The 19784-nt window shown below is 59.2% G+C and overlaps 1 protein-coding gene across 1 annotated transcript; it reads right to left on the minus strand.

Moving 5' to 3' along the window:
- Positions 1–1437: 1437 nt before the first annotated feature.
- On the minus strand, positions 1438–19666 carry TTLL12 (tubulin tyrosine ligase like 12). Its single transcript, XM_031671815.2, has 14 exons — positions 19323–19666; positions 15446–15618; positions 13062–13260; positions 11982–12141; positions 11767–11900; positions 9242–9318; positions 7916–8032; positions 7634–7828; positions 7183–7294; positions 6304–6455; positions 5873–5954; positions 4028–4096; positions 3385–3523; positions 1438–2821 (listed from the first exon to the last, which is right to left on the minus strand). The coding sequence occupies exons 1-14, from the start codon at positions 19530–19532 to the stop codon at positions 2670–2672; spliced, it is 1971 nt and encodes a 656-aa protein (XP_031527675.1). The 5' UTR covers positions 19533–19666; the 3' UTR covers positions 1438–2669.
- Positions 19667–19784: the final 118 nt, after the last annotated feature.

The raw sequence follows: 19784 nt of genomic DNA on the forward strand, positions 1-19784 counted from the left end.
GTCTGCTTCTTTGCTGGAGCTGCTTCCCGCAGTTGAGATCTTAAATCTGTCTGTCTCCCTCTCCATCTGACTAGTCCTGAAGGATGCAAACAGGCATTCAGTGGCCCAGGAGGGCTCAGCTGGCGACCAGCCAGCTGGGAAGCAGCAGTGACTCAGTTTGCCTGGCATTTTGATGTTGTGGTTGACACTCTGGATGCTACAAGATGAAGCCCTGCCCCTCCTGTACCAAGTTCTGTCATGTACACGCCTCTCCATGAAAGAGCTGCCACGTTTGGACACATTTATGTGGCCACAGACCATCACCGAGAGCGTTTTCTAGGTTTCACTATCAGTATCTCAAGGTTCACCTTTTGGGTTTCTTCTGTGTTGCCCTGTTGTAACTCTGGCACAATTATTCCTGCTCCTGAGACCCTCGATCAACCCCAAATGTCTGACACAGAATCTGGCTTTGATGAGTTCTTAACACAGAGAAAGTGACTTGGGTGAAGATGGTTACCAGAAAGAACTATTTAGAGGGCTAAGGACCACATCCCCTGCAGTGAGTCTTCCTGGACGGTGGAGGCCCTGCTTGACGGCCTCCCATGGTGGGTGTCTGACGTCACCGATCAGAGGTGCAAGGACATGAGAATTGGGGGAAAAGCATGTTTATAATTAAGGCAAGCCTTCATTGCATGGTCCTCTGATCCCAACAACTGGGCCGAGTCCACTGGGATTGTTCTGGGCAACCAGGTTCTAAGTGATTTGGGACCGAGTGGAAGCAGCACCAGCCCTGAGGCAGCTGAACCACCTGGTACGGGTGCCCGTCCTGAGGGGCACAGGAAGGACCTGGCCTGGGGGTGGCGGGGTGAGGGGGTCTCTGCATCCCTCGTGTTTTAACATCCAAACCACCAGGGGGCATCACTGCTAGCTGACGGGGCCCACACCTACTCTGGTTGCCTTGCGAGCACTTAGGGGCTCCTATCTGAGTGTTTACCCTCAAATTCATATGCTGAAACCCTAACACCCCAGTGTAATGGTGTTAGTTGGTGGGGCATCTGGGAGGTGATTAGATCATGAGAGTGGGGCCCCCATGCATGGGATTAGGGCCCTTTTTAAAGGCCCCAGAAGCCACGTGAGGACACAGCAAGATGGCTAACTGTGACCCAGGAAGAGACCTTCACTGCCCACCTCAGGCCGCTTGATCTTAAAGGGACATCCCGGCCTCCAGAATAATGGGAAAAGATTTCTGTTTAAACTACCACATTTATAACATTTCATTACAGCAGCCCTAACAGACTAAGACAGAGACCTGGAGACCTAAACATCACCTCGCTGCTTCTGTCTCTCAAAGCGCACATCTTGATGTTTTGGTTTTCCTCCACAACCAGCAAGAACAACAGCTGACACACCATTAAGGCCTGTGGTTCCAAGGCCTCCAAAAAGAAAGGGAGGCAAAAGGACAGAAGACTTCCTTTATTGCGGTACAAATCAGGTCAGGGAGGGGACGGGACGCAGCAGCTCTCCGGGGACAAAGCCAGAGATGAGGTGTCCCGCCCTTTCCACCTCTACTTGGCTGGAGGGAAGGGGTGCTATCCCAGGACACAGGCTGACCTTCTGGTTAACAGAGAGGATGGACAGACACACCCAGACAGACACAGAGATGGGAGGCACGATCAAGTCCAATTTTGCTACAGGGATCACTCTTGGCTTCAGAATGAAACAAGCAGACACACACACACACACACGAAAGCTCTGCAGGCAGCTCCCCCATGAAAATCAGACTTGCCCCCTGTGCCTTTAGCTTGACCCGAGTGCACGGTGGCTACACAAAATATACTGGAAACTGACTCAAAATTTCAGAAACAAGATTAAGGAAAAGAATGAGAATTTTAAATTTTCTCCCCATGAATGAAAAAGTAACAAAAATCCCACATTTTGACTCTAGACTGGTGGAAGATGACATCTGACTTCAACGTAAAGCTCTCCTTGGAATTGTCTCTTGGCCATCCACTGCCTGGTACTCTGCGGCCCCCTCCTGTCCCCGAGTCCCCTCACCAGTATCCTGGGCAGGCAGGCGCTGGCACCACATTTGGTCCCTTGCACAGGACCAAGTGGAAAGGCAACAGTAACCAAAGGCAGTGGCCATCCTGCCCTGGAGCCTGAAGGGAGGTTTGCTGGTGAAGGTTTGACTCACAGGGGCAAGAAGGCTGGGCCTTAGAAGCAGGCTCCCAGGGTGTTCTGGGGACGCCTGTCACTCAGGGCCTGGGGTGGAGCATGGGAGGCAGACACGAGACGCAGCCAGTCTGGGTCTGTCAATGTCTGGGCTCCCAGCGGCGCTCCTGGGGAACCTTGCCTGACATGCTCCCCAGAACCCCTCTTCGCTTACACTCTCTGGGAGCACAGCACCCCAGGAACCAAACTTTCCGGAAGAAAGCCTGTGTCTGAGCTGAGACCAATCAACTGCACAGTGGTGAGGGGAGTGTGGGCGGGGCTTGGTGCTCGGCCCTGGGGGCACTGTGATGGGCCCTGCTCCTGACCGCTGCGGAGAGGGGGACCCGAGCCCACAGTGTGAGGCCAGGACGATGGCTCGCAGGGCGGAGGGAGAGGAGCAGCAGGGACTTTGCAGAAGCAGCTCAGAGAACCGAGGCTGGAATCCTCCTGCGAGCACTGGCAGAGGGGCCAGCAAGCACCTAGATGAGGCGGGTGACGGGGCAGCTGCCGGGCTCGTCCAGGAACAAGGTGCTGAAGATGTCATTGAAGAAGGTTGGGTGGTACCTGCAGGCCCGCTCACAGTCCGGGTTGAAATTCACCTCTAGGATCTGCGGCTGCATCACTCGCTTCCCTGGTGGCACAAAAGCACAGAGCATCTCACTCTTGGGAGGGCAGCCCTGGGGGCCTGTGGCCCCAGTCACCCAGCAGTGGGCCCAGGCCAGGGTCTGGAACTTGGGTCTCCTGGCTCCCCGGGGGCCTGGTCTGAAGCCTGCTCTTCTAGGGGAAAGACTGGAGCTGTCTCTGACCCCAGGAGTATTATGAGCCACCACCAGCCCCAGTGTGAGGTTTGGTCAGCCCCCAGGGACTCTGGCACAAGGGGCCTGGTGAGGGCTACTGCCCGCTCGGCCTTCCACACAGGGCTCCTTCCTCGTGGGCGCTCCTGACACCACTGCTGCCCACTCGCCTTTTCCGGGTGCGCTCTGCCCTGCAGGCCGTGGCCCCTTAAGGTGGGCCTCCCCGGACCCAGATCTCCTGGCTAATTCAAGGCAAAGGACAACCTGGGCAGTGCTGCCCAGGGCGAGGGAGTGGCGATGCCCGCTCTCGTCCCTGGGGGGGCTGGTACGGGAGGGCTGGATGATCAGCTTTGTGTAAGTGGAGGGGACAGTTTGGATTATGGGCGGGGGGCCCTCTCACCATCTGGACGGCTGTCCCATTTCAGCATGAGGTCGACAGCATACACTGCCCTGGATGAGGGGTAGTCGCAGAGACCCAGTGGGGGCGGCTTGGCACACGCCACCTGGAATAGCTCCGTGAAGGCCTGGAAGATTTCAGCCTGGGGACCGGGGGAGGCAGGGTCAGGGGGCCTGCGTGGCTGACGTTGGGACCAGCCCCTCAATATGGGGTTCACTGCCCCATCCTGAGCCCTGGGCCCCAAGTGGCCAGGTCACCACATCCTACATCCTTAGAACTGGCCACAGCCACCTCTACCCGACGCCTGCTTGCCTCACCCCTGGAGTCCACCTACTGCAGACCTGCCCGTGTCTCCTGCCTCAGAGCCCCCAGCGGCGCAGCACTGCACCTGAAACACTCAGGACACGGAGGCCAGCCTGCATTTCAGATGCATCCCTGTGTCCCCTCAGGTGTGCAACTCCCGGGCAGGGCCCTTCTCTGTCTGGTTGTCCTAAGGGTGCCCTGAATGCCCCTCTAGGCTATGTTCTAGGAACCCTCACCACACCCCATCTGGGCCAGAGGGGAGGAGGGGGTCTCAGCCCATACCCGCCCGATGCCCCTTCCCCCAGAGGGAAGCCCCGGCCCCTCCGGCTTGGCTAGGACTCACCTGGACGCTCTTCCAGGGAAATTCTGGGTACTGCTTCTCAAATTCAGGGATGAACTCATCGTAGTGCAACTGCAACAGACAAACATCCCGTCGCACTCTGCCTGGGGCCTCCTCTGGGCAGGGAGGAGGGCAGCCCGGCCTGACCTGCCTTGATGTGGAACCTCTGACATTTGCTGGGGCACAGGTCAGCACCAGCAGCCTCTCTGGCCCCACCTCTGCAGGGCACAAATGGGAGGCAGGAGTCTGGGTCTGAGCTCTGGATCCCTCAGTGACTAGCTGTCCCACTTCAGCACATTACTTCTCAGAGCCTCAGTGTCTTCAGCTGTAAAATGGGATAATACTCCCAGCCTAGCAAACCTACTCTGCATGGCTGCTGTGAGGCTCAAGTGAGGCACTGAACGTTGCAAAGCCAGGGCCAACGTGTCATCATGTCCTTCTCAGGACAGTGCACTGGAGGCAGAGCTTGGACCCCAGACTGCAGGGCCCAGGTCTGAGCCTGCCACTCAGCTCCAGCTCGAAGTCCCTGTGCAAGCAAGATCGTCTCAGGCCAAAACTTCACCCAACCACACCCGAGCAGGCTGGCCGTTGGCTCAGGTTTCTCCCAGTAAGGGCCAGATCCGGCTCCCTATGGAAGCCCAGCACAGCATTCCCACCCCACTGGACATGCGTCCGCACACGCGGGGGCTGCAAAGGAAATGTGACCCTCGGGATTCACCTGCTATACAGAGGGAAGGCATTTAGATCCCTCAGAGACGATCTCAATATCCCTGGGCCCCGGGCCCCAGGGACCTGCCTTCAGCACAGCCCAAGACAGAGCGGGGACAAGCAGCAGCAGCCCTGCCGGGCGTGCCTGTGTCCTGGCCACCTGGGCGGTGCAGCGCCCCCCAGAAGACTTCTCACACAGCACAGGGAGGCTCTGAGTGGTCCGTGCAGTACACCTACGGACACTGAGAAACCAGAAACGGCCTGCGCTACCCTTACCAAGGTGACGCATCTACAAACGTGATACTCAGTGAAGAACTAAGCCGCTGAAGGGTTTGTTCTGTAGGATGCTGTTACTCAAAACCTAAAAAACTCAGAATAGTTTGAACTATTTAGGGATGTCCTTGTGCTGAAAAGAATCATAAAGTGCCTGGAAGGAAATCACCACATTCAGGAGCTGCCACCTCGACGGAGGTGGGAACAAGAAAGCCACCTGCAGGCTGTGAGGAGCAGGGTGGCAAGCGCGGGTGTGCCTGCATCCTGTCTGCCCAGCACAGCAATGAACCAACTGCAGGGTGGAGAGGACTTCCGGGACAGCACGTCAGGGGACCTATTTCTCCTTTCTTCCTTCCTCCTCCCAGAGCCGGCCTCTGCCTCTGCCCAGTCTGCGCCTACCCTACCTGTCCCAGGTGCACTGCTGGCCAGCCGGGCTTTGACACCCTCACGCTAAATGAGCTTTGCCCTGATGCCCCTTTGCTCGAGGTGCCCAGATAGCATAGGGAAGACGAGGAACCAGGGTCCAGGCAGGTCACAGCTCAGCTCAGCTCAGTAGCCCACCCCGGGGAAACACGTGACTTGAACCCCCGTGCCTCCCAACCCCGACCTGTCTTCATGCTCAGTGGGTGCCGAACGGAAGGCAGCCTGTGCTTCCCGGCTAAGACCCAGGTCTGCTCAGACTCGGGACCAGGAAGCCTCGGGCCCCCAGTTAACTTGAACAGAGCTGCAGGGGCAGCTGCTGGAGGTGACAGAGGAAGGCAGCTCCTCTGAACATCTATGCAGCCTGCCTGGAAGGCAAGCTGATGGGTGTGGGGTCAGTGCCAGCCTCCACGAGAACCCGCTCCCCAGGCCCCGCCAGGTCCCTACCTGCTTCAGCACCACTTCCGGGTCGTAGTTCATTACAGTGAAATGTTTCTCGTAGTCGTCCAGGTCGTTGAGTGCAAAGGGCCTGCAGGATGAGCAGGTGGACACTCACGTGGGTGCTGAGCATGGCCAGTCTGAGCAGGGGAGGTGCTCAGAGCCCCCAGCCCCACCATGGGCTAGCTGTGAAGACCCCCCAGGCCCGTGAACATCGCCGTGGCTCACAGATGCTGGCGCCTGTCCGACAAGGGGCGCTCACACCTTGTGGCGGCTGCTGCAGGCAGGGCGAGAGTCACTGCCTTTTAATAGAAATGGGCTTGGCGGGGCCCCCTGAGGGTGCCGGGTGGTGAGGGAGCCCCTGTGGAGGTGCTCAGGTCCCGAGTTACAGAGGGGCCGTCGCCCAGACCCCCACCCCACCCTGCCGTCTCCCCAGTTACCGGTTGGAGAACCGCAGCCAGAACACGTCGTATACAAACAACTGCAGGGGCTTCACCGACCGCAGGAGCACGATGTAGCGGACGTCGAACTTGACCCTCCCCACGTCTTCCCGAAAGAACAGGACGGGACTTTCAATGTATTTGGACACAACCTGCAGGACACAGACGCAGGCTCACCTCACCTGGGCCAGGACAGAGCACCCTGACCTCGCCAGCTGCGGGCTCTAGCCGCGCCACCCCCACAGCCTGGAGGATCAGGCCTGCTCCCGGGCCCCCTCCGTCTCAGTGCCATGGGGGTCCTGCTCCCTGCGCTCGCTTCCTCTGGTCTCTTCAAGCCCATGTCAACGCTGCCACAAATTCTCTATCTCCACTTTCACTTTAATTGATGGAAAAGGTCCCACCGGTGTTTAGACTTTGAAAACTGAATACAAATTCTCAGCCGTAAATCCACGGATTGCCCCATCTCACTGTTAGAAATCTTCCCAATGGCCATCCTAGTGGCCTGGTTTCACTCAGGCCTCTGTCCAGGTGCAGAATCTTGTGTCCCACAACTCCTCCACTGACGTGCCCTGTGTCACTACCGCACCTCTGTCCAGGGCCTCACGGGGCTCCCTGGCCTGGCCACATCCCTCCTGTCAGGTGGTCACATGAGGTGCGGCGTGGGGGGACACAGTCAGATATGCCCAGATGGCTCTGATGGAGGGTTCCCTCCTCTCACTGGCTGTCACACGGCTCCTCCCTACTGGCGGGGGCAGGGGACAAGGGGGGTGGGGGCTTCAGAGACTCCTGGGAGCTGAGTGACGCTACCAGGACCCACCGCACAGGTCCTAGATGCCAGAGTCCCCTCCACCCCACCTCCTGGCACACCCAACGCCTCACCTTGGGGGAGCTCTCGCGGTGCCGGATGACGCTGTGCAGGTTCTTGGTGATGTGGGTGTCCAGGCTGCGGGCCAGGTTCCAGGGCTTGCAGATCCAGTGGTTGTCCTCACCCCTGGGACCAGACGGGGCTGGCTAGGCTGTGCCCGGGCCCACCCTCCCAGGCAGTGTGTCCCTAGGACTGTGCAGCAGAGCAGGGGCACCCGAACCCCCTGGGGGGCCGACGGAGCTGCACTCCAGGCAGAAGGACTACCTGAGCAGAGGCGCTGAGAGCCCTGCGGCAGCCCCTCACTGAAGGGTGCCCATGGCTCCTGGGACTGCGGCCTGTACACAGCAGGCATCCAGCTACGGAGCAGGCCAGGAGGAGTGAGGACGGGTGAGGCTGCGGCAGGCGGGGGCCGCAGGAGCACGACAGGCGTGGGGTCTCCACTCACAGGGCTCTAGGGGCACTTACCGCCTCTCCCGCTGCTGGAAGTAGCTGACAAACTGCGGCAGCTCGGTGCGCAGGTTGAAGGTGCGGGGCAGCCAGGCCGGGCCCTCGGGGCCCCCCGCCCGGCGTGCGATGGAGGCCAGGCAGTCCTTCACCGTCAGCAGGTTCTCGCAGGGAAACTGGTTCAGCAGCACGTTGGGCCTCTCCTGGCTCAGCCTCCTGCGGGGCCGAGGAGGTGCGATGGGTCAGGGGCGGGTGAGGGTGCTGGGGCCTGTGTCTGGAGACCGGGGCGGGGAGGTGTCTCACCTGTAGTCCTTGAGGTGTGAGAAGTGGTAGAGGACGTCGGCGTCCGCCTCGCTCTGGGTGAAGGTGAAGCGCGGGTGCGTGAGGTGGCTGAGCACCTGCTGGACATCTGTGTAGACCCTGCGAGGGGCCGGACTGAGGTCAGCCAGCTAGGCTCGGGCCCCATGGCCCCTGCTTGTCCGCCAAGTGACAGGACAACTTGGACCCTCACGACCTCAGGTTACCCACCAGTAAGATGGGACCCCAGGGCCCACCTTACGCTTGACCTCAGGATGAAACAGGAGAACTTGAGTGTTCAACAAACATGAGCTCTTTTCTTCTCATGTGGAAATAGGACAGGGTGGACACACTAAGAACTCTGTCCTCAGAGAAGGGATCAAGGACCCTAGGTGCCTGCAGGTGAGCGTGTGTCCAAGACAAGTGCCCCACATAAGGCCTCATTCCACGCTGGTGCTCGCTGTGCCTGCCATGCCCGGCCGTGCTAGCCCCAGGCAGAGGGGAGGACAGGCCCTGGGAGCCTGTCTGCTGGCGGTGGTGGATGCAGACGTACTTTTAAAGCGATGGGGCCAAGTGTGAGGGCGGGAGGGAGGCACAGCTGTGGACAGTGTTCTAGGGGAGGAAGGGAGGTGAGGAGCTAGACCGCTCAGCTGGGCCAGCACAAGGCCTTTAGCCTGGGGCTGGTGCATGGAGCACAACTGTGGGTAAGTGGCAAAGCTAAGTGCCTCAGGGAGGGGGATGAGGGCCCAGCCCAGGGCCAGTGGGGAGGAAGCCCCCAGGACCTGGGGGAGGAAGCAGAGGGAGCATGTTGCCTGTTTCTGGCAGGATCAGGTCTGGGTGGCCAGAGGGAAGGGTTCCCACTGGAGACAGAGGCCAAACTGCCCCTGGCTAGGCTGGGACCCACCCCCTAGCCAATGCTCCCTAGTGGGTGGAGGTTCAGCCTGGGCTCGCATGCCTGCATGGCTTCCCGTAACCTGCCAGCCCACACCTGTGGACACCTGGAAATGCCCCCTTCCTGGCAGCCCAGGTGCCTTTCCCAGGTGCCCAGCACGGTGACTGTCAGCACTGACTCCCTGCTTCCAGAGGGGGCCGGCGTGTGCAGCCGGGCTGTATACCCCTAGCCCCACCCTCACTTTCCAGAGCCTTCTCTCTGTGATCCTGAGGCTCCACCCCAGCACGTCTGTCACTGTCATGCTGTCCGGAGGCAGAGGACTTACTGAGCGCCTCCCTGCACCAGGCACTGTCCCAGGAGTTGAGGGGGCTGGGGGGGAGTGTGTGAGGAAAGTGACCGAGGGAAAATCTGATCACAGGCTGACAAGGAGGGCTACGCACTTGAAGACGTGGTCACAGGGATACGCCACCGGGGTGATGGCAAGTGGCAGCTTCTCCTTGTTTTCCTCCAAAATGGCCTGGAAGGGAAGCATTGAAGGTAGAAACATACCCTCAGGAAAGGGAGCGAGTGAACACATGCCTCCCCATCCTGTACCTTGGGGTTTTGAGATCGCAGGGGGCACACCCGGACCTCAGGAAGAGCCCTTCGCAGACACTGCAGCACCCAGAACCCTCTGACTGCTCCCACCCGGTAGTCTGGGGCTCAAGGCCCCTCAGGTGCCAAACAGCCTGTTTTGTGTTCAAAAGAACAATGTAAACATATAGAAAATGTTCTAAGTCTCCTCAATGCTTCCTCCAAGTCACAGGCAGCCGAGATGTGCCCAGCCTGTCCTGGAAAGGGGCTGCCTGGTCCTAGGGGAGTGCCCGAGGGCTGTTCGAGCTTCAGCAGCATGGTAGTTTAAAGCATGCCCAGAAACTCTTTGACACCCTTTTCAAAAGGCAGTTAATTCATCTCCCCTTGAGGGTGGGCTGGACTGAACGAGCTGCTTACAACAAATTAAAAGAGAGTGGAACAAAATGCTTCATGAAAGGTCCTGCAGCTCCCCTCCCCGCCTTCTCTCAGACCCTTGCTCTATGAGGGGTGAACCGCCACATCGCGAGGACGCTCAAGCAGCCCGGGAGAGGTGCACGCGGGCAGGAGCCAGGCCTTCTGCCGACAGCTGGCACTGCCTTGCCAGCCGTGTGAGGGCTCCATGTGCGAGCAGGACCCGGCCCCAGGAAGCCTCAGATGACAGCGCCAGCTGACAGTGGGGCTGCGCTGTCTGAGACTGAGTCAGAAGCCCCCAGCCCAGCCACTCCCCATCTCCTCCCCACAGGAAGGAAGTGGTAATGAAGGTCCGCTGTTTTGAGCGGCTGTGTATTGGAGTAACTTGCTACCTGGGGACAGCTAAATACAGGCAAGCCCAGGGCCCAGACTGCAGGCCTGATCCAGACGAGCCAACCACGAGAAACCACGAGGATGTTTTGAAAACCAGTGTTGGCTCGTACCTCCTCTGCCTGGCCAGTAGAGGGCACCCCCCCCAATACTAATGTCAGCTCAGGTCCCTCTAACAGCCTCCAGGTTAGGAAGTCTTTGTCCCTTAGCCAATTCTTTAGCCTCTCCCCTTTACATCTGCTCACTGTTCAAACGTTTACCAAGCACCTACTGGGTGCAGGCCCTCTATGAGGCCCTGAAACACAACTCCGAATTGGGAAGGGTGATCACGGAGTTTTCGGCAGGATTAGTTCAATCACCGATGGCTTAAATCGAATTCAAAGGGAAAAGTGACAACGGGGCCACATGCCAGCCTGGCTCTCCCAAACAGCAGCATCAGAGAACAGCTAACGCCACACATGCTTCCCACTCTGACCCAAGTCAACTGGCTTCCTCCTGCCCACAATCCTCTGGGGCATTCAGGGAGCGTCTGATGTGCTGGCAGGGGCAGGGGATTTCAACATGGTGGGGCAAGGTGGGACCCTCCGCCCACAAATTACCAGGACCTCCTGGTTTTGGATGCCAGCTCTTCTACCAGCTGACCTTTGGCAAGCTACTTAACCCCTCTGTGCCTCAGTTTCCTCATCCTCAGTAAAATGAAGATAAAAATAAGCCCAGACATCCTACTGGAAGGATTACAGCAGTGCACGCCAATAAAATGCTAACAAGCAGGGGCTCATGCACCTCTTGGCTTCCAAGTGGGTACCAGCTGACTGACAGGAAGCCGAGGCAGGTGGTCAGAGGGCAGGGGAGGGAGGAAAGAGGGGCCAGGGTGTTAATCCCTGCTCCAACTTGCCTGGTTCTGGCGCTGGCTGTGTTCGTACAGGCTCCACTTTGTGCTCTGCCCCAGGCCTCAGCGACCCTCGCTCCCTCAGCTGGCCTGCCCATGGGCCCTGCATTAACTCACCACTAGCCAGGTGAGTGGGCCCGCTGGGTCCTGGTGGGGCCCTGACCGAGGATGCTCATGGACTGAAGCATGGCTGCCATTCACAGCAATCACATGCATGAAAACCGCTAGTTGAGGGCCTACTATGTGCCAGAAAACCTACCATATGGTGTCTGAGTACAGTGTCCTCATATCCCTGGTGAGGAAGGTGTCAGGAGATGAGGAAACCCTGCGGTGCCAGGATTCACGCATGGAGCCAAGCCGCATTACCCACACTGCCCCTGCCTCCAGTCCTGGTAACGAGTCCCCCAAAACGAGCAAAAGCAGCACCTCCTCCACCCCACCAGCTCCACCCAACCCTCTGAAAGGACAGTTTCCAGCACGGAGCACCTGGAGTCTGGGCTCAGGGCTGGCGCCAAGCTGTGTGACTACAGCAGCAGATGTCCACTCCCTGAGCTCTGAGCCCTTGTCCCTCAGACACCCCCCAATCTCTTCTCTACCTCGCACGGCAGTTGGCTGGTGCTTGGGAACATTTGGTGAGTGGACAGAGAATGTTCTAGAGATGACCAGGCAAACAGGCCCAGGGGTCGGGGGTGGCAGTCGCACCTGGTAGTGCTCAGCGGGCGGCTCGGGCGTTGAGGAGCTGAGGTCCAGCAGGTCAGCAGGGGCCCAGGGCAGCAGCATGCACCTCCGGATCAGAGGGTCGGCCTCTCCGTAGGCAAAGTCCCGGGTCACCTCCTCTGCACCGAGACACGCAGGCCTGTCAGGGGCGGCAGGAGAGCAGCTGACCCTTCCTCAGGGGTGGGCGGGGTCAGACTTACCACCTGTGTCCAGGTCCCTCAGGGGCCACAGCAGCGTGTAGGCCACCTGCTGGGGCATGTAGAAGAAGGGTGCAGTGGCGAAGCTCGGCTCGTCGGCGTGCTGGATGCGCGAGCCGAATTCGTCCATGATGTACCACACTGGCACCTTCTCCTCAGCTGTCTGCGGGCAGAGCACACATGGCTGCCCTCATCCACCTGTCCATCTCCCCGACCCTCCCGTCCGCGCACCTGAACACCTACCACCAGCCTGTCTATGCCCAACTCTCCAAGCCTAGATCCTCTACCACACACGCTTCCAGTCCCTGTAACCTGCAGCCTCTGGGACCTCTGGCAGACCAGGACATGGCCCAGTGGACTGCTGTGTGATCACTTGTGTGGCAAAGGCGTATGGAAAGAAGCCACTCAGCCTAGTAGCTACATGGAAGTGTTTGGATTTTTGTATGTTGTAAGGAGAGGAGTGGTGAGACTTTGAGTTCAGGGAAGGCTTCCTGGAGGAGGCGACATCTAAGCTGAGATCATGAGAAATGACTTTTGTCTTTTCCCATACTGAAAGTGGTAAGAGGGGCTGGAGTGTAAGGGTGAATCTGGGGAGGCCGAGAGAGGGGAATGATGTAAGCCCAAGGACATGCTAAAGGGACTCAACCTTACTCCCAAAGGCAGCAAGGGACCACAAAGGGCTTTTAAGAGGGTGACAGAACCAGAAGGTGCCAGGAAAGAGGCAGCAAGGCCCAAGTCTAGGGGTCGGAAAGAGTTGTGTCATGTGAGTTTAAAGTCCACATGGACACCTGGGTCACTGGGCCCATGTCTAGGGGTCTGAAAGAGCTGTGTCACGTGAGTTCAAAGTCCACATGGACACCTGGGTCCCAGCATTGGGTGGCCCAAGGCAAAGAGTAACAGGCCCACGATGAAGCCATGGAGAATGAAGGGGGTGTCCGTTGGCCATGGAAGACAAATTTGCTCCCTTGTGGGGTAAAGGGCCAAGGCTGGGTTGGGGTTCCCCTGGACGGCCTCCCATCAGCCCTGGTGGCACGGGGCAGTGAAGGCCTGTCTGCCTCCCCCAGGGCCCAGCTGCCTGCTCACCCCATGGGCCAGCTGGTAGGTCTGGTTGAACTTCCACATCTCCTCCAGCACCAGGTCCACAGCCTCGGCGCTGGGCAGCTCGCCATGGAACTCGATGCCCATCAGGTTGGCCATGCGGTGCAGCAGCCCGGGCACCTGCTGCAGCTGCTGGCGGGCATGCTCCACGCGGCACGTCCAGGCGTGGTCGATGAGGAAGATGCTGCAGGCACAGGCCACAGGTGAGTGGAGGCAGCCACACAGGCGGGGGAAGGGAAGGGTGGGGAAAGGGAGGCAGGGGGATCCACCTGAGGAAGACAGCAGGGCTCTGGCCTGGACTCTGCACCCAACTTGAGACTTGGTCTCCCCAGCACCAGCGGGCCTGGGTGGGGATCCTGGCTCTGCTGACCACTCACTGTGTGGCCCTGGGAGAGTTCCTTTCCTTTTCCCAGTTTCTAAAACAGGGCAGCAAGGTCCCTACCTCCTATCAGCAGGCTGATGGAGTATCAAGAGGCAAACACAGCACGCTGACTGTGTACTAGTATCGCCACAGTAACCACCACATCTGTAAGTGTCCTCGACTGGATCCTGAACTGCTCGAGGGTAGGCCCACACTCCCCACCTTGCTACCTGCAGGCCTGACACACTGTAGGTGCTCAGTGAAAGGAAAGGCTGCACCTGCTGGGAGGCCAGCTCTGGGCAGATGTGCAAAGGAGCCCCACTGAGAGCTCACGCGCACCTGCCTAGGACTGCAGGGCCCTTCCTGAAAGTGCCACAGCCTTTGGCAGGAGAGGCCTCAGGTCCCTACATGTGTGGGTGCCTGCAGCCCATACAGTCTGTTCTCCCTGGAGGAACTGAGGGGGCCATGCATGGCTCTCATACGGCCACGGTGGGGGCGAGGTGTTCCCACTGCAGGCCCCAGGCCATGGCTGCCCCCAGCCCACAGGTCAGTGTGCCTGGACACCACCCAAGCCCTGCTGACTCAGAGGCTCCAATGCGGGGTTCTGCCTGGTGGGAGAAGCAGCCCTGGCCTACCCCCTTGCTAAACTGAAAGGAACAGCAAACGCCCCCGCTCTTAGACTGGGGGGCTGGCTCAGTGGTATGTATTTTCCTGTGCTGATACTACTTTTTGTTCACACATCCTGAAACAAATGAAGATTTATTCCTGTCCTCATGCCGTGTGAGGTACTGCAGAGACAGGCCTTCCAGGTGGAGCCCTGGGCAGATGCATACGAGGACTGCTGCTCATGGCAGGTGCGGGAGAGGATGGAGGCTGGCGCCTGGCCATCGGGGGAGGCTCACAAAGGTCTCGAGGGAGAAGGCCCAGGAGCAGGAAGGGCAGTGGAGCTGAAATCAACACCCAGGGCTCCAAACCCAACTCCATCCATATCTGCATCCCCTGGCAAACCTGACGGGTGGTGGCATGTGTGGTGGAGGGTGCAGAGACGCAGTGAGCTCCCTGAGGTAGCCTCTGGGCCTGAGCCCCGCAGCCGGCACAGGTGGGAACAGAGCAGGCACGCACGAGTTTGCTGAACTGAACTTAATGAGAAAGGTGAGCTGCGGGTTTGACTCAGAGAGCATGTGGGTGGAGGTGCCTGGCTGCTATAATTACCTGTGTGGCTGCTCCCACCTCAGCAGAGGCTTGGGGAGGAGGCAGAAAGCCCTGCAGAGGAGGAGCCAGACCTCCTGGAGAACCTATGGACACAGGAGCCCAGTCACCCTCAGAAGCCGGCCAGCTTCCCCCTCCAGGTTCCAACAAAGCTGGCAGAGGCCTGCAGGCCTGTCCTGGCCAAGAATAGCCCTTTTTGGCCCCTGGGAGGCAGGAAGCCTGGGGTCCAGTCATGGTCCTGCCCTTTCCACCCTGTGGCTCTGTGTAAGGCCCAGGCCCACTCCCAGCCTTGCGCCCTCACCCAAGGCACCGAGCCCAGGGCTCCACCCAGAGGACTCAGGTTCAGCAGGACTGGGTGGGGTGGGGGAAGCGCCAGGGGTCCTCGGGAGAAGCCCGGACTCACGAGTGAGACTGCCCTGGGTTTGATACCCACAATCTTAACCAGCTGTGTGACCCAGGGCACGTCCTTCCCCACCGTTTCCTTGTCACATCTCCATGGTGGGCCCACTGGGACAGTTAGGAGGCATATAGGGGGGGGCTGCTCTCAGGACGGTGGGAGACACGACTAACACAAGAGCACTGTGTCAGGGCTGACACGACCCTGAAGCCCAGCTGGAGACACAGCGGCCCCAAGTGCACCTTGTCTTAGGGACGGATAAGTGACCAGTGCCTGGCACACAGGAGTGCTTGCAATGACTGCTTTTCCCCAATGCTGACGGCCTTGGTGACACAATTCTAAAAGGGAGCCTGGCTCTGAGAGCCCCAGTGTGAGGAGGGACATCTGGTCAACGGCTCCTACCTGTTGGGGTCGGCTGCCCGGAGCCCATTCTCGTTGGTCACGATGACCTTGTAGCAGAGCTCGCCGCCCGGGTTGGGCTTCTTCCGCGCTTCCCGGGCCACCTCATCCTCACTCTCGTCCTCCTCCACTTCTTCCACTTGCATTATCCCAAACATCTCCCCGGCGTCAAAAACCTGGGGGACACAGGTGGGGGTGTTGGCAGGAAACCCCATCCCTGGCCTGTTCCTTCCACCACACCCTGGCTTCCAGGACCCCGAGGAGAAGCAGGACTTATTTACTGCCCATCTACCCACTGCACAAGTGGGGAGCCTGACAGGGAGAACGAGGGCTGAACAGACCCCACCCTCACTGGTGCTGTCGTCCAAGGCCCCTCACCCCGTGGGAGCCACAGTTGGAGGTGGGATCGCATGCACGTGTCCCAGTCACATCTGGTCTGGCCCCGTGCTTTTCAGGGAAAATGAGGCCCGAAAGGCAGAGGGACTGGAAGGGTAAGAACCTTGGTGGCCAGGGATTTCACCCCAGTTTTGTTCTCATCAGGAGAACCAGTCCAACAGCAGGGCAGCGGAGGCAACCCGGGAGCAAACAGGTGCCCGAGAGCCTCCTGCAGCCACCCAGCCAGCCCAGGTATGCACAGAGCATGACCTGGGACTAGTCTGGGACAGAAGATAACAGCCTTGGTCCTTGAGTTTCCCTGGCAAAGTGCAACTGCCATGTGCAGCTGGTGAAGAGGACAAGCCAGTTGCCCCCGATTCAGCCACACTCAACACACCCTGTGTCTGCCATAAATCAGCAAGTGGCCTTGGGGCAGATCCTGCAGCCAGGCCACGTGACCTTGAACAAGTCACTGAACCACTCTGTGCCTCAGTTTCCCCACCCATACAGTGGCAATATTAGAACCGATCCAAGATGTTTGTTGGAAGAATTAAATGCTTAACACAAATGAGGAGCTTAGAAACAGCTGAGCTTGTCAGACACTCTGCAAGCACTTGCTACCATTGTGACGCTTCTCACAATAGTCTCCCACCTGGGAAGGGGGGCACCATTCACTTCCAGGAGAGCTGAGAGCAATAAATCAATAAAATGGTGAACAGAAGGTCCCTGACACATAGCAGGGAGTCAGCAAAGGCCAGCCGCCCCTAAAACCTATTTCTCATGACTCTATTAAAAACCAAAGAAAAATTCATCCAAGCAGTTAGAAATCAGCCACCTATTCAGGCATAAACAGCTTTCATGTGCTGGGCAGGAAGGCACTTCGGGAGTGTGAGGGTGACTCACTCATGATCTTGCCCCAGGAGCTGATAGCCGAGTGGTCATTTGAGGACCAAGTAAGTGGTGCTGGGGCCTGGAGGGCCAGGGGAGACTTTACTGGGAAGACATAATCTGAAGTGAGCGGTGAAGGAAGAGGAAGGTTTAAACGTGTGGCCATGGGGTGGTGGTACAAGGACTCCAGGCAGAGAAGCTGGGGCAGGAAGGGCCGTGGAGCTGCCCAGGTTCATCCAAAAGGAAGCTCAGGCACTTTCTGGGACGGAGCCTTGGGGGAAGCCACTACCTTCCCTCCAGTTTAGAGATTAGGAGAGAGCAGCTCAGAGATGGGATTCACACCTGGGGCTTCAACCCAGAACCCCAATCTCCAGCCCTCCACCCCAAAACCTGACGGGAGGGAGGGGGCAGAGGGGGTAGCACTGGGCCTGGGGATACAGGGCCTGCCTCAGGCCTGGCTTCTCCCCAGCTGTGAAATGGAGGTGACCATACTCCCTTTACAGAGGGACTGGAGAAGCCCCTTATGAGGTAAGGAAGGGAGGTGTTTTTGCTGCTGGGAAGTTCCTACAGATAGAAAATAGTTGAAATGTATTTGAACACACTCCCCATCATTTCCAAGGCACCAGCGTCACCGGCTTGTGGGGGGGTTGCAGAGGCCCCATTCTTCTGTCAGCAGGTGCCTGTTCTGCCGGCATGTGCCCTCCCTACACCTGGACCCACAGCAGGTTTGTCAGAACAATGGCTGCAGGTCTGGGTCTGGCAAAGTGGTGACTCACAGCTCTGCCCGTAACCATAATGGCAAGGGAGGGCTGTGGAAAAGTACTGGCTGCCCCTCAGCAGAGCAACAGTGGCCAGATGGCCTGCAGACCTGTGGCCAGGACGGTGGGGACACTACACTCCGGTGACTGCCTACTACGTGCTGAGCACTGGCTGAAACTTATCTCATGCCTCTCCATCCAATCTCCTCCACCAAGACCGTGGGAGCTGGAGCCAAGATTCACGATCCTCACTTACTAGATGGAGACTTGGACTCAGATGTGTAGGTGACTTGCCCAAGTGAGAGTTTACTGCACACAGAGCCACACGTGTCCCCACGTCGTGCACCTTTCACCCAGCATACGAGAACCTAGCAAACTGCTGAGGTCCCCTCCTGCCCCGGCACAGGCCTGGGACCAGGGTAAGTGCCCAGGAAATGCTGGTGAATTGAGGACAAGTCATAGGGGAAGGAAATTCATTGTTATAAAAGGCACGCACCAATGACACTGTATCTTTTTTACAGCAACTATCTGTGTTTTGAGCAAGAAGGTACATGACCTGACCCTGATTTTAGAGGTAGAGAAACTGGCTGAGAGGATGGGGTTTGTCCGGCAGCCAGACTCAGAGGACACCCTTTTCCGGGTTCAGAGTTGCATGGCTCAGTCTGCCCCAACCCCAGAAGGCAGCCCCTGCAGAGGAGCCTGGTTGCAGTTAAGGCACCAACAGCTGGCCCATGAGTGTACTTTGGCTTCAGCACCTGGTAAACCATCAAAAAACAGGTCCCACCTCTCAGCCAGGACCCGTGGGGAGACCCTTGGGAGGAACAGGCTGGGGTAGGCCGGAAGCAAAATGCAGCCAACCCCACAGAGAGGGGGAACCTTGAAGTATCTAAGCTCTTCTCGTTTTTATTTAGATTCCATCTCCACCTCCCACAGCCTCAGTTTTCTTTAATCTGCAAAATGAGGGTGACTCGGGGCTCAAAACAAATGAAGAAACAGGAAAGGATTCTTCTATGACCAGAAGAGCTAAAACCACACATCTATTCCCCGTGATGGAGGTAGTGGCTGAAAGAAAGCTTCTGGTGCTGAAGTCTGACAGACCTTGGGAGTGTCACTTCCTTTTCCTGAGCCTCAGTTTTCTCAACTGTATGAAGGGAGTGACGAATCTTACTCCTCATGAGACTGCTATGGGGCTCGGGTGCGGGGAGGATGCAGCCCCGGGCCTGGCGCACAACAGGAGCCAAAGTTCATTTTGGTTCCAGTTCTCACCATAGCCCTGGCCCAGCCCCAGGTGCTGGCAAGTTCGGGTACTCAGGTACAGGCTCTTGTCGCCACTCTTAGGCCCCAAACTGCCAAGGAGGTGTCTAAGCTGGTTATCAAGGCATTCGTGGCTCTTCACCGTCAAACCATCTGCCCGTTCCTCCGGCATCGTCCATCCACGCTGCCCCCACCCCGACTCTCCGAGAGTCACACACCCTCTGCGCGTCTCACCGAGGCTCGTCTCGCCGGGCACAGGCTTCTCCCGCCCCGGAAAGCGCTTTCTCCCCTTCTCCAGGCCGCAAACTCCCCCAGACGCCTTCCCAGCCTCCCGCACGTGTCTTCCAAGAGGCTCCCTGCCTTCCCACCCCAGCGGTTCTCGGCTAAGAGCCGTCGGCCCGCAGGCCACACCCTTCCTGGTAGAAGGGTCCAGAGCGATCCACCCCCAGCGCGCCGCGGGCCCGCGCTGACTGGAACTGGGGGGTGCGCGCCTCGAGGACCTGCATCGCAGCTTCCCTGGCCCTTCGCAAAGGGAGCCCGGGACGCCCCGGGTCCGCTCTGCACCCTGGTTCTCCCGGCCCTCCCCGCGTCGCCCTGGCCCGCACCTCGTGCTCCAGCTTGTGCAGGAGGCGGCCCCAGTACCGCTCGGGGACCCCCGACGCGCGCAGCGCCGGGCCATGCAGCGCCGCGAACTCTGCCCGGGCCTGCGCGTCCTCCTCCGACTCCGGGCCCAGCTCCAGGCCCGGCTCCGGGCTGGGCGCCGACTCCGGCGTCAGGACCCGGCTGCTGCGCTCCGGCCCCGCGTCGGCCGCCATGGCGCCTCCACCAGCGCCGCCGCAGCCCGCGGGCCCGGCCCTCCCGACTCGGCCCGCCCGCCAGCGCAGTCGCCCGCCCCGCCCTCCTCTGAGCTCCCGGCGGCCCCCGCCCACCGCCGCCCGCACGCCCGCCCACACGCCCAGCAGGCCGGCTCGCCACAGGCGGCCGGGGCGCGAATCTGGGGAGCTGGACCCGGGGAGCCCCGAGGCCTGGCCGTCCAAGGGGCGCGCGCGCGAGTGCGCGTGCGTGAG

This window comes from Vicugna pacos, chromosome 12, assembly GCF_048564905.1.
Source record: "Vicugna pacos chromosome 12, VicPac4, whole genome shotgun sequence".
In the NCBI taxonomy this organism is placed as follows: Eukaryota; Metazoa; Chordata; class Mammalia; order Artiodactyla; family Camelidae; genus Vicugna; species Vicugna pacos.